The sequence below is a fragment of the Halichoerus grypus genome, chromosome 12 (genome assembly GCF_964656455.1).
Source record: "Halichoerus grypus chromosome 12, mHalGry1.hap1.1, whole genome shotgun sequence".
NCBI classification, from domain to species: domain Eukaryota; kingdom Metazoa; phylum Chordata; class Mammalia; order Carnivora; family Phocidae; genus Halichoerus; species Halichoerus grypus.
Genome location: NC_135723.1, coordinates 58,333,254 through 58,346,812, shown reverse-complemented (window position 1 = coordinate 58,346,812; position 13,559 = coordinate 58,333,254). Strand labels below are relative to the sequence as shown.

Genomic DNA, 13,559 nt, shown 5'->3' with positions numbered 1-13,559 from the left:
GAGGGAAGGCAAAGAGGCCGACTCTCGTCTTCAAAGGGAAAGCTTTTATGGTATTGAATCTTGAGGCTCAAGTTTAGAATACCATACTCCAAGAAGCATCTTCATTCCAATTTATAGGCTGCAAATGGTTTAATTGGGATTCATGTTGCTCAGGAGGCTCATACAGAGGATGGTAATGATAAAAGTAAAAGCTTCTGTGTTTGCAATCTTGTCGACATACTCTAATGGCCGCAGTGTAAATCCATAAATTTGCCTCCTAGATTTTTACCTCACTGTATTTTATCTTACCTCTTAATTCCACATAGGAGTATTCGATGGAATTCTTTACAAATGTAAAGTAATAAACATTCTGATTTTTTACCCTTTTCTGATTTAAACCTGTGATATTTTAGAGTATTTTTATGAGCAAATTTCCTGTGCTCTTGAGTTATTTTAAATTAAGTGAAGCATTTAAGATTATTTTAGTCTGAAACTTTTATGTTTTCCTAGAATGTTACTTTTAAGGGATGTGTTTGCAGCTGAATAAGCTCCTCCCTCCTGTTTCCAACTGTCCTTTCTGTTTAATAAGTCTTACCAGTGACCGTCAGGCAGAATTATCTCAAGTGTGAAGTATGTCATTGGTCCTTTGGTGAAATGATTCTTTGGAAATCAATTTCTTAAATTTGGATGTCAGTGAGCTTTTTGAGAACAATAATATGCCCTTCCTTGAGAGTACAGATTATAACCAAAGTGGAATATTATAAAGTGATGTGAGCATTCTTGTTTGTCACTTGCATTTAACCTTGAGCCCCAGATTGAGGGCTGTTCTTGGAAAGCAGATTTGGGTCTTCATATGCCCTCACACTGAGTATGTTCTGTCTGCCTGTTGGGGGCGGGGGCAGTTCCTTTACTCTTTACAAATAATCACTTTTTAAAAAAATGTTAGATTGGCATTGGCTAAGAGCTTTCATATTCAGACTTACCCTGTTAACCATCCATTTTGAAATCTTACAATGTAGGCCTTTTGCCTCGGGAAGGTTAAATACGTTTGTTTTGTGAAGCATTAGGCCCTAATTGTATTCATTGCCTTAAAAATTGAAAAGGGCAGTTTTATTAGGTACCTATTAAGATATAATGGTTGCTAATCATAGCTTTCAGTAAGTTGGTGTTTTCTTCTGATAAATAGATCCTACGTAGATTATAGTCACCATCACTGAGTTCAGGCATCAGACTATTTTCATCACGTAGATAGTTTTATCCACAAAAAAATTCACTCTAACATTGAACTTTTAAACTTAAAATCTTGAGTCCTGTGCCTCATGAGCCAGAACTGTGCCCTCATTAGAATAGGAAGTGTAGGGTTAGCCTGACCACCCACCCGCCCTTTCCTTCCACCTTATTCTTCCAATAAACCTGATTCTGGCACAACCCACTGTTTAAAAAGCACATATAAATTTTTACTTGGTATTCTCTCTATTGATAGGCTACATATCAATACACACATGCTAACATTGCTACATTTGTACTGAGGAATTGTATGATTTTCCTTTCTGATGGTCAATAGCATATACTAATCAATACAGATGTTAAGTCTGTGCCAGTGTGAACATTCCCTCCCCACATGTAACTCAATATGCATATGCACATTTATCTATGACTCAGATGTTGGAAAATCATAACCTATTGAATTACTTTGGGGATTGATTTTAAAAATTTATCTTATATGAAAAATTAAATTTGGGTCCTACAGTGCTTTTGCAGAGTATTGCTTTTGGAAGATATTATTCTTGAAACTTGTAATTCATTTTACTTTGTTTGTATCTCACTAAACATAAATAAATTTGAGATAAAAATACATTAGTCAATCTGGCAGACATATGAGACCCGTTGCAGTGTGTTCATGATGCCTAAAGCAGTGGTGCATCTGTCAGTGGAGGCAAAGGGGGAAATGCAGGTATAGGTTTATCTCACATTGCAAAGTAAATGCAAAAGTGACTCATCAATCACTCTTTTTTACAGCTAGATTAATATTTCGCCTTTATAACTTGAGATACTTTATTTCTTATTGATCTTCCACTGTAAGGGTGAAACTAACACCACCTTCAAATTCCTACCACCCATCCTTTATCTAATGTAGTTTTTGATTAGTGCAAGCTTAACAATAAGTGCCTTTGGGAAGCTTTTTAAAAGGAGCCTTTAAAAATTATTTTGTAAAGCAAATATTTTTGGATATTATTAGTGTTTTCTTAGTCCCTCATTTATCTGTTTAAAATATCTATACTCACATATTAGATTTTTCTTAAGGGGCATAGCTCTGCGTTCTAAATAATTTTCAGTCATATCAGTTTAACTAGGAATCAGTTTATTGTGAAAAAATAATTCTTTCCTTGCTAGATGATAAGTTTCTTGAAGGCCAAGATCATATCCTAAGTATCTTGGCTGTAACCTTGTAGCATCTGGCACTGGTTTTTGTACAGAAAAGGTGTCTCCCCAGGTTGTGTGTGTGTGTGTGTGTGTGTGAGAGAGAGAGAGAGAGAGAGAGAGAGAGAGAGAGAGGGAGAGAGAGAGAGAGAGAAGGGAGGGACGGAGAAGGGAAATGGGCCTAGGGAGCTGACTTCCTCATGTAGTTCCATTTGCTAGGTTCTTATCCCAAGTGACTGTTTCTGTGTTCTATACAGAGTAATAAACAGGCTTTGTCTTATATGTTAATTTAAATCTTTGCCTAACAGCATTTTTAAGTGTCCAGAAACAAACAAAAAAAGATTAAAATGTTTCAATTTGCAGCTCAAGCTCTTGTAACTTTATAAAAAGAAATAACATTTGTAAGAAGTTGCATATGAACGACACTGTACTTATACCAGTCTAAAGGTTAATATTGCATATTGTTTTCAATTAGGAATACAATAGATACGGCTGGTGGGTAGGAGAAATGAAAGGAGCCATTGGCCTGGTGCCGAAAGCCTACATAATGGAGATGTATGATATTTGAGAGTCCTGGGTAAGTACATTTTAATCCAATATTCTGTAATAGCTCATATGTTCTCTTGGTCTCTGCGTTATGAGTCTTTGCCTTTTAAAAAGTCTTTGTAGTTTTCTGATAGCACAAAGATCATGCTCCCACATCATCTTCTTCTTTTTTTAAAAATCTAGTTCAATTTTTAAAACAACTTCATAGAATTTACTTTGGAAATAGATTATTTAGAGGAAGTCCCTTTGCTAATAACTGGATGTTTTCCCAAACCTTCTCCTCTTGAGTAAAATACCACTCTTTCTGGCCTTTCTGAGGAGCTGAATTGACAAAATATTGAGTAAATATTCATTTTTCCTTGCCTTCAAGTGTATTTTTTTTTTCTAAGCAGGAAAAATCAACATTTCACCTGAAGAAAAAAAATTCAGATGCAGCTTTCCCTTTCTGCCTACAGAAAAAGAAGATTCTCCTGCTAGTCTGTAAATGCTTTGGATTTAGAATCATCTTGAGAGCATGAGTGGCAGCTCATAACCTTTTTGTGTTTTGTTGAACATTTGTCTTTGTTATTTTATGCATTCATTATAATATTCCTCTGATATAAAATTAAATAAAGAATATTAATGTAAATTAGAGGCAAGCAGTAAAGTTGTACCTGTTGCTGTTTTGCGAAGAAGTAAATATAGTTTTTATTTACTCATTTGATTTGTGTGAAGAATTCAGCCCAATTTTATATGTACCTCACAGTCACTGCTCCTTTCGGTAGGAGTTGTAATTTCTCTTCATAGTGCATGTCAATTACATTTTAGAATGTAATATATAATTTCACGGAAATTTTAATTGAATATATCATGCAAGCTTTCGGTAGATGCTATCTAAAGAATGTGGCTTTGTTAAAACTTTGTAGACGATCGATCGTAGTACTGATTTTTCACACAACAGTGACATGTTTTCATGAAAGAATTTTTACTGATTTTTACTTCATGTTAAAGAAAGCCACAGGAAAGAAAGAATGACAGAATCGCAGATGGTAGCATGCTGGCCCCCGGGACACACGTGCAGCCCAGAACCACGGTGTGTGCGAAACCCTTTATCAGTAACAAACAGCCCAGTTCGGTGATGGGCTGGCCAACATTTTCCACCACAGTTTTGTTTAAATTTAATAAAATAAAAAATTCATAAGAAAGCCCCTTCTGCATCATACAGCAGCATAAAGAATCTCAGTGTATTCTCAAAGTAAGAAGATCTAATGGAGTGCTGTCTTACCCTGCCTGATCATTGCTGGGCTATTAAAGTCCCACCACAAAATAAAATACAATGAAATAAAATAAAGTCCCACCACAAAACAGTAGAACTCCAGAGGTGCATTTCCTCTGTGCTTCTCAGAGCAATGAAAAGAAAAGGAAGGGCTCAGAGAGGAGAGCCTAGAAATCCTGGTGGGACCATACACCCACAGGTGAGTGGAAAGGTAGTGTGAGCCTGACTTTGGAGGAATATGCTGTGCTGACTGAGCAGACTTTGTGCAATTATAACATTACCTTTTCATGTATATTTGAAATCAAAGGGACTGTAAATGCTGACAGGGTATCAGTGTGGCCTTGATATATATATATAAATGTACTGCTGATTGGATCATTATAGATTCACCTAATATTGAATTAGTGGGTACTACCTTTGTTGAACTTTCCAGATCTTTGCTTTATAAAGATTCTAGCTGTGAACGTACTGATAATATTTAACCCCCCCCCTTATTTATAGAAAACTATAAGCAATATTTCAGAACTTATATTTTACCATTGTCTTCTTAATACTGTGATCATCAGAGTTCAAACGTAATGAAATAGATTTTTTAGTTTTCGGGATTGTGGGTAAACTCTAGTTTATGTAAATTAGACATTGTCAAGTTAAAGCTTTCAGAAATTAATTTGTATACTCGTTAATCTTTTCCTAATAGAGAGCCATTGGAGTCGATTGAAATCATCTTGGCAAAAGTGAGACAACTGGAGATAAATTTAGTGGTCTTTTTTTTCAAAGCCTGAGAGATTGAAAAGCAAAAAGCAGTTGTGGGTTTCCCCTGAACGTATAGTCTTCGGTTATGGATACAGGCTTCAGGCTTCTGCTTTAAGTGAAGATTTCAGTGCTGGGCCAGTAGGTGGCAGCAACTTTTCATCGCATACCCAACCGCTGGGCAACCCCTCCCCCACTCAGGCACAAACTTGAGCAGAATGTAAAGCATGTAAAAGATTTTTGCCTCCTTTTACAGTTAATCCAGGAGAGGGAGTCCTTTGCCAACTGATGACCAACAGTTCCAAGCCGGATAGTCTCTGTGAATGGTGACAATACAGATATAAAGTGTTACTTCTGTCCAGAGCTCCTCTGGCCTTTGTTCTTGTTTAACTTGAATATAGGTGGGAGATAAGAAAGGAAACAAAAGATTTAAAATGAGAGTGACAGGAAAAATAATCATTACTTTCAACTCCTGACTACTTTATATTCATTTGGCGAAATCATTTGTATACTACCAGGGAGAAAGTTTTCTTTACACCCTTGACAATATATCACACTCTCTTCAAGATCATAATAATATCATTAATGTGCATTTAAACAACATGGCTTGTTAGAAAATATGCTAATTGCTATGTTCTCATTATGTTTGCTTAGCTTTTATTTGTTTTTCTATGAACAGTTAGAGAGCTAATTTTTTTCAAAGGTGATTGTGAGTCATATTTTATATAGCATTTTGCTTGATTATTTGCTCTGTACTGAATTTGTACTCTATTGCCATTAGATCTTACAATAATGTTCCACTCTGCAAATTTTTAAGGTTCAAATAAAGTTTAATTGTTTGCAAACTGTTATGATGCTAATAATTCAACAGCCTGCTGTGTTACTAATGAAATTACTTTGTTATGATTAATTTGGAAAATAGTGTGTTGATTGTAGTAATTAAGCACAACAAGGTGAAGTAAATGATTCTAATGCCATCTGGCCTCCAAACTGAATGAAGAAATGAAATAGAGCTGTCATCTGAATTTATTCAAAGAAGTAAGGATAATACAAATGACTTTCATTGCTATAGGATTTATACTTAACCATAGCTCACTCCTTTCTGTTTTTGCCACTTTGTTGCATGTGACACTTTCTCTTACAAAAAACAATGTTGCTTAGCCTAGTAATTGTCTTGAATACTTTATATTATTTTAAGTTGACTGTTTTTACCTTGTGTCAATTTAATTACAGATAATTACATAAAGTATCATAGGATCATAGAAAATTACTTTTCAACCATCTGTAAGTGAAATCTATATACGTGGGGGGTGGGTTGCTATTAGTGTACAAACAGGTCGAATATAGCCTTTCATAAACAGTAGAGATTTCATTCAGTTGTTTCTAAAGTGTTTCCAGTCAAGATTCCCTCATAGTTCCTATGATTTCTACCTTTCCTGTAATTTCTCCAGTCTAAACTATTGCTATTCACTTCATAGAGGCTAGTACCTTCCAGGGCCATGATCAAATGCAGAACCCAGAACTGAGTTCTATAGTAGAGATCCAGATTTGCAGTTGAGCCACTATAAGAAAACTGACCTTAGCATACGCATGGTTTAAAAGTTTGAACTTCAGGGGCGCCTGGGTGGCTCAGTCGTTAAGCGTCTGCCTTCAGCTCAGGTCATGATCCCGGGGTCCTGGGATCGAGCCCCACATCGAGCTCCCTGCTCGGCGGGAAGCCTGCTTCTCCCTCCCCTGCTCCCCCTGCTTGTGTTCCTGCTCTCGCTGTCTCGCTGTGTCTCTCTCTGTCAAATAAATAAATAAAATCTTAAAAAAAAAAAAGTTTGAACTTCATCAGACTGAGTGAAGCATTGTGAGAATTTTTAAATCAAGAAAAGTACTTCTAAATTTCTATAAATCAGTCGTTTGTATTTCAATTGAATAGAATTTTAGAGACACAAACTGTGTAGAAGGGACTCTTCTCTTGAGTTCAAGAGATTGAAGAGTATTGAAAAACAGTCTATGTGATAAAGAAGGAGGTGGTGGAGATGAAAACATGATCAAGCCATAGAAAACACAACTTGACGCAGAGGTTGAAGGAATATAATGAATATACAGAACAGAAAAACATCTGTTAAAATGTCTTAGTTTGTGAGTAAAATCCCAAGTATTCCAAAATACAGAGAAACAAATCAGGAGTATATTATTATTTTTCTACAAACTTAACCTACCCTCAAATGCATAATTTAAACAGTCAGTCCTCTGGTTTGGGAACAAAGAATGTCTAGACATCCTTAGCTTCAACATTCCCATTCACTGCCTTATAGTTGAGTTCTAGAACATCTGTTAGAACCCCTGATTGTATAACATTCTGCTGTGATGAGATAAATGCTCACAAAATTATATGATCACAGTAACATGGAGTGACATTTCATTAACGATAGGTTTGAAGGGCTTTTTCTTGTTTTCCCCTAGTAGAATCTGCCCTATCATTACTTGGACACAAACATAAGATTTATTGCCAGTGGGGTACTTCAGAGTATATGGTGTGTGTCCAGTAAATATTTGTTAATTAACTGATTTGGCACCCCACCGTATGTCAAGACCTGAGATTTAAGAAGAGAAGAGCTTGACTTCTATACCTGGTAGAGAAAATGTCTTTATCAGTTAAAACATCAGCTTTCTGAATGACATTCTCTTCGTCAAAAGATCAGTCCCTTTTATTGAGTCTCTACAGGTGCTTTCACCGTCCCCATAGCCCCATCAACAAGTGGACTGGATTTGATTGGTGGCAACAGAATCGAGTGAGATAGGGAAAAACAAAGTCGAGCGTGGCGGCTCCTCTTCAGAGGTTTCCTGCCTCTCTCTGCTGGTCGGTGTTGTCACTCTTCTAAGGAAGGCACAGGTGACTCAGCTTAGGGCAAGGGATCTAGTTTCACTTTCCATTACATTCCAGATCACGGCCGGCTTGAATTCCACCTGTCCAATGTCAGAGTAGCCCTCTGATCTTGGAAGCTTCAGCCTTGAATGGATCAAAAAGGAATTTCAGAAAGTGGGAAGTTTCCCACTTGTCGCCAAATCCAACCATAATTCATTTTCTGGGTCTCTTTTTAACCTTTACTCCCTATTTCTTGAGAGTTGTATTATTGTGTTAACTTGAATGCTTTGACTCCCCAAAGTGAAAGGACCCATAAATGTAGAGAGCAGCCTTGGTCATACCAGTGCTCGGCTGAGCCCTGGTATGGTGGGGAGGAGGCCGGAAGCAAAGCAAGGCAAAAAACACTTGTGAATACGTGCAAAGGTGTGAGAATAGAAATCGCCTCAAAAGCCCATTTCTTTTTTTTTTTTTTAAAGATTTTATTTATTTGACAGAGACACAGTGAGAGAGGGAACACAAACAGGGGGAGTGGGAGAGGGAGAAGCAGGCTTCCCGCGGAGCAGGGAGCCTGACGCAGGGCTCGATCCCAGGACCCCGGGATCATGACCCGAGCCAAAGGCAGACGCTCAACGACTGAGCCACCCAGGCGCCCCTCAAAAGCCCATTTCTTAAGTGCTTTTCTTGACATGGGAACCTTGGAAAGTGTTTTCCTAGGTTGCTCTCCTCACTGTTTTCACCGTTTTATCGTCCGTTACTCAGAGAGGTAGTATCGAACAGCACTTGTCTCTTTCCTGTTTATCAGCCTCAACTTCATAATATAAAAATATCACTCCTGCTAGATAAAAGCAGGTGCCATTTTGTAGCTTGAGCAGCAGTTTATGTCTTGTTTGCTCAAAGTGTCACACTGGTACTCTCCGAGGAGAAAATTAATGACACCAGCATATGCCAATTAAAAATGACTGCTTTAGAGGAGGAAAAAATTCCAACAAATGAGCAGATTCCCATACATTGCCTCCTCTTCCCGGCCCCCTCGGGAACCCATTTAGCAAACCTCGTGTTTTTTACCCATCATGTCAAAGTGATGATAACAATGTGGCTGGCAATAGCAGTAGCCAACATGAACTCTTTACTCTTCGTCTCGCTCTGTACTTTTCATCGAATCCTCCTGGCAACCCTACGAGGTAAGATCTGTTGTTTATTCCCATGTTCCTGATTAGCAAACTGAGGGTAAGTAATTTGTCCCGACGTCCAGGAGTAGGAAGTTACCCGGCCTCCCTCCCTTCAGTGCAGCAACATTCTGCTTCCCAGGACTGTGACAGATAACGATGATTCTATCGTTTGCATACAGTAGGCACTCAATAAAAGCTTACTGACTACTGATGATGGCACCATTCTTAGGAAATAGTCTGGAGCATGGGAAAAGTTCAAGAGTGGATCATCGGACAGCCGAATTCGCCTCGTTCAGTAGTTAAAGCAGCCCATGTGACTGTCGCAAATCCGCAGCAGCTAAGCCACAGTGAAGAAGAAATGTTAACCCAGGAATATTTCTATCCATGAACATGAACTTCCAGTCTGGCTGAAGAGAGTAAGTCAGGCACGGCAGCAGAGAGTCGAGAGAGGACACCGGGCCAAAGGGACACTTCTCTCAGGACCTTTTCTCATCCTCTCCACCTCCCCAAAAGTCAAGCCCAAGGTGACTGAGCAGCCAGGAAAGCCCTAGAGAGGTCTGAAAAGCAGCTGCTTCGGCCTCGAATCATTCCTAATTAGGTGTTGGGGGAGGTGGGGGGGGGAGCTAATTTTTTTTTTAACCAGTTTAAGGGATTATTATTAACAAACTGTTCAGCCCTTTACAATCAATGAGCAGACTTCCTTATAAAACTTGCATCATTTTGTAACTTTTATTGGTCTTTCTGGCTCTTAAGTGTGAGGTGTTCTTTCTCGGGGTGCCTTGTCCTGGACTCTGTGAAGAACGTCTTCTGTTGCGTTGTTGAACGAGTGCTTTAACAGATCTTTTTGTATGTCAGTGCTTGGAGGCTAGCAGGGGCGGGGGAATAGGAGAGAAGTAAAGGCTGCCATACATTCTAGGGCTCTGCAGTTTCGCCAGGGGAAGGGTAAGATCGGGCCCTGGTATAGCATGGAGGACGCCCGGACCTGTCGGCTATCTCATAGCCCAAAAGAAGCACGTGCATGCAGTTCCGTTTCCAAGGGCTAGTTCATGGTACAGACTCCTCCGAAATGTTTCCATGCCTGTTGCTGAGAACATCATGCAAAGGACTTTGCGTTGTCTTGCTCTCCAGCTGCCCGCCAAGTAGATCCAGTTGGTATAAAATAACCTGTCCCATCCAGGTGGATAGAAGCCTCCTTCCTAATTGCTGGTTAGGAAGCACTTGGGGTCTGTAGAGTCTCGGCCACACCCTGCTTTCATCTCCTTCCTCCACTTTGCTCCTCTTCCTCAGGCTTTCCCAAGGAGGCATGAGGTGTAGAATTCTTGCCACTCTATGGAGTTATCAATATCAGTCGTGCTCTCTGCTTTCTGGGAACCCAGCAAAAGCAAGGTGTATATAACTGTGTGTTTATCCTGTTGACGTACATCCTGAATTGAAAAATTGAAATGGAGCTATCTTGTGTGTGTTGTTATCTATCTGTTGCTTTGCTTCAGTCGGTCAGCATATTTATTTTATTCTTTATTATCATCTCAGGGCTTGCTATTTCTCTTCCTATCTAATTAAATGATTCCATTTTGAATAATTACATTTAAGTGCCAACAGTGTGCTAGGGGCATTTACAAACATAGAATCGTCACAGTCTTTTCCAAGGAGACTCAGAGTCTAAATAAAATAGGCAGGACATAAACTCAGGGAAGGAGAACAGCCCCAGGTAGCCTTACCTTTGTGCAATTCTTAGCAGGTTAAATCATTAGCGGTGTCCTAAGTCATAAAAGAGAAGGTTTCTCTGATTTCGTTAAATCTGAACTTAAGAGACTATCTTGAAAATAAACTGGGAACACACACACACACACACACACACACACACACACACAGGGAATCTATCTATCTATCTACCTATCTATCTATCTATAATCTACCTACTATTTGTCATCTATACATAATTTTTTAAAGTGTACAGTTGGGAAGGTAGGTGCAAGGGTTTCAGTGTTAGTCCAGAGGAAAAGATTGATTTTTGGAAAATTTCTGAAATGCTTGTAGCTACTGAATTAAGTGTGAGGGGAACCAAAGAGCTGGGTGTGTGAATAATGTGAATATCTTTTAGAGTTGCTGCCAATTATGGTAAAAGATGATTCTGAAAGCCGTGAGGGACCCCTACTCCTTTAGGAAAAAAGACTCTTTTCTTTCAGCTGGGGACAGAGTTGCGCCAGCTGAGTGTGGGTAGTAGGAAGACCATTGGAACTGGAGTCAGTCAAAATTCTAGTTTCAGTTCTCGAATGCGCTGTGCCTTAGAAAAAGTTTCCTTGCCTGCAAATACCAGCAGCACTGTTCTCTCTTCCTCCCAGGGTGTAGTTGGGCTTAAGTGAGGTTATATTTGGAGGTGGCTTGAAAAACCAATGACAGTGTTAAATAGGGCTTTCCTGCATTTGAAGATATGAGAACCGAAACAACAGGTCAAAATAAAAATTTCTCCTTCCCACCAAAAGCAAGCATGGGGAAAAAAATGGTAGTGATCAACACTGGCCGTGGTACTGCTTGGAATAACGTTAGCGGGCTGTTGGTTTTACTACTTTATAGCAAGAATTGATGTAAACCATCCTCAAGGAATTTAGGATTAAATTTTCCTATAATCCTAAATCCATTTTGGAATCAAGCCATTATTTTCTAAGCTATGGTTACTTTCTGTTAACCGGGGTTTCAATAACAGGGATGTTACTTCTGTCTGTAGAATTTCAAACTAGACTTTTCTTTTGATATTTAAAACCATCAATCGGAATAATGGGCTTTAGGTATATGTTGTATATAGTTGGTTGGACTTAGCATCTGAATGTTTTTTAGTAGCAGATACCCTAAGAAAAATTTTGGTACAGGTTCCTTTGGATTAATATCCGCTCTCTTTATGAACTGTTTCTTCCAAATGGGTGTCTATGATTGTTTGCATGTGAATACACACTTTGTAGTTAAACATTTTCATCAGATGCATATCTAGGACTAAGACTGTTTTATTGGATCAAATTAGCCTTGTAATATAGCACTAGTCTCGGTTTGTAGTTTGTGAAAATATGGGAATAGAAATCAGGGCAAACCAGAACCTCATTACATGTAACCCTAATGCTTTAATGTTATAACTTTAGGCAAAGCTAATAAAAAATGCAAAGGACTCTTAAATAATTTAAATTATCTAAAAAATTGAGCATATTCCTTCAAATAATAATGGCTTTCATGATCTGATTTTTTAAAAATTCATTTCTCATATCTTGAATTACTCAGAAGTGCAGATATCAACGTAAGTTTGAGTTTATTTAAGATTATTAAATATATTTGTTATCATACAGCGTCATTGAAAATTCCATTTTTTAGCCGAGCAATTATAATGTATAATGTTATGCAGTATAGAATTCTAGCAACATATTTGATAATGTCATTATAGTATAGAATGAATTTTTAGCACTTCTCTCTCAAATAGAGCTCTGTAATGTGATTCCTTGACTATTTTGAACCATTATTCAATTCTGTTAACTTTAGAAAGTCATATTGTGTACCTGTTATTATTTGCTTTCTAAAATAAAAGCTTCTCTTATCATATTAAACGTTACGGGGAATGTATTACTTTCATAATGTATTTTTCATGACTATTTGGGTCAAGGAAAATAGTTGGGAATACAGTGAACTATGGTAACTGTGATTGAAGTAAAGATCAGTCCATTCCTACAACTCTTCATCCTCTTGGTACATAAGCACAGTAGAGAATTTGTAGTTGCTAGCACGCCGTCCTCTTCTTCCTCTGGTGCTGCGCTTACAGCAATAAATACTGTATATTGATTATTACTTAATCCTAATGGAAGTGTACTGAGGCTGGAAACGCATTATAGCTTAGCATTTAGTGCCTTCGTTTTTAAATAGTTTTTAAAATTTAAAAATTGATATAATTGCCCCAAATATGCTTTGGTTATTGGATCCATATCATGCTAGAAAATTATTCTCATTTCATATCTTTTCTAAAGATTATTTTGTTCACAAGGTATTTTCCTGGCACTTCATTGCTATTTTTGCATAACTGAAAATCTGTCATTTCCATTTTAGCTCAGTTTGGAAATACGGAAAGCATATTAGAGTGACACATTAAAGATTAGTATAGAAGCACGAAAAATGAATGGAAGAGAGCCATGTGGAGACTTTAAATTTAGTAAAATTATTCAAGTATGCAGTTTTAATCCATTAACCTGGTCTGAGACTGCTTCAAAGAAATATTTCTCCCTAAATGAGGTTTTTCTCATTTAAAACACATTGAGAAGAGAAGCCTCTCACCTAAAACAAATACTGGATTTTATCTTGTTTTGTTTTGTTTTCTCAAAGAGAAGGGCGAAGCGAGAGCTTCCCTAATCCTGTGCTATAATTTATTCTTAGTCAAAACCAGATTGCCGTTTACACACTAGGTGTTAAAAGCTAGTTATAGTCATTAAAGGTGGTCTCTCTAATGCTTTGCATTAAGATATTCAATATGAGATTTATTTTCAAGCTATTTCAGGGCCATGAGGGAAGTTGTTTTCTTTATGAAGGGAATTCTGTATTTTACTTCATTATT

The 13,559-nt window shown here is 37.8% G+C and overlaps 1 protein-coding gene across 2 annotated transcripts in view; it reads left to right on the top strand.

The window, feature by feature from the left end:
• The window catches only part of SKAP2 (src kinase associated phosphoprotein 2), a 166,138-nt gene extending 160,342 nt beyond the window's left edge, over positions 1 to 5,796 (top strand). Inside the window, exons 12-13 of one of the 2 annotated variants that reach the window (XM_036072929.2) lie at positions 2,876 to 2,977; positions 3,339 to 5,796. In XM_036072929.2, the coding sequence (XP_035928822.1) occupies positions 2,876 to 2,968 (93 nt within the window). In that variant the 3' untranslated portion in view covers positions 2,969 to 2,977; positions 3,339 to 5,796. Of the gene's footprint in view, positions 1 to 2,875; positions 2,978 to 3,335 lie in introns of both variants that reach the window. The other variant, XM_036072930.2, reaches the window with a different exon arrangement.
• The last annotated feature ends 7,763 nt before the right edge of the window (positions 5,797 to 13,559 follow it).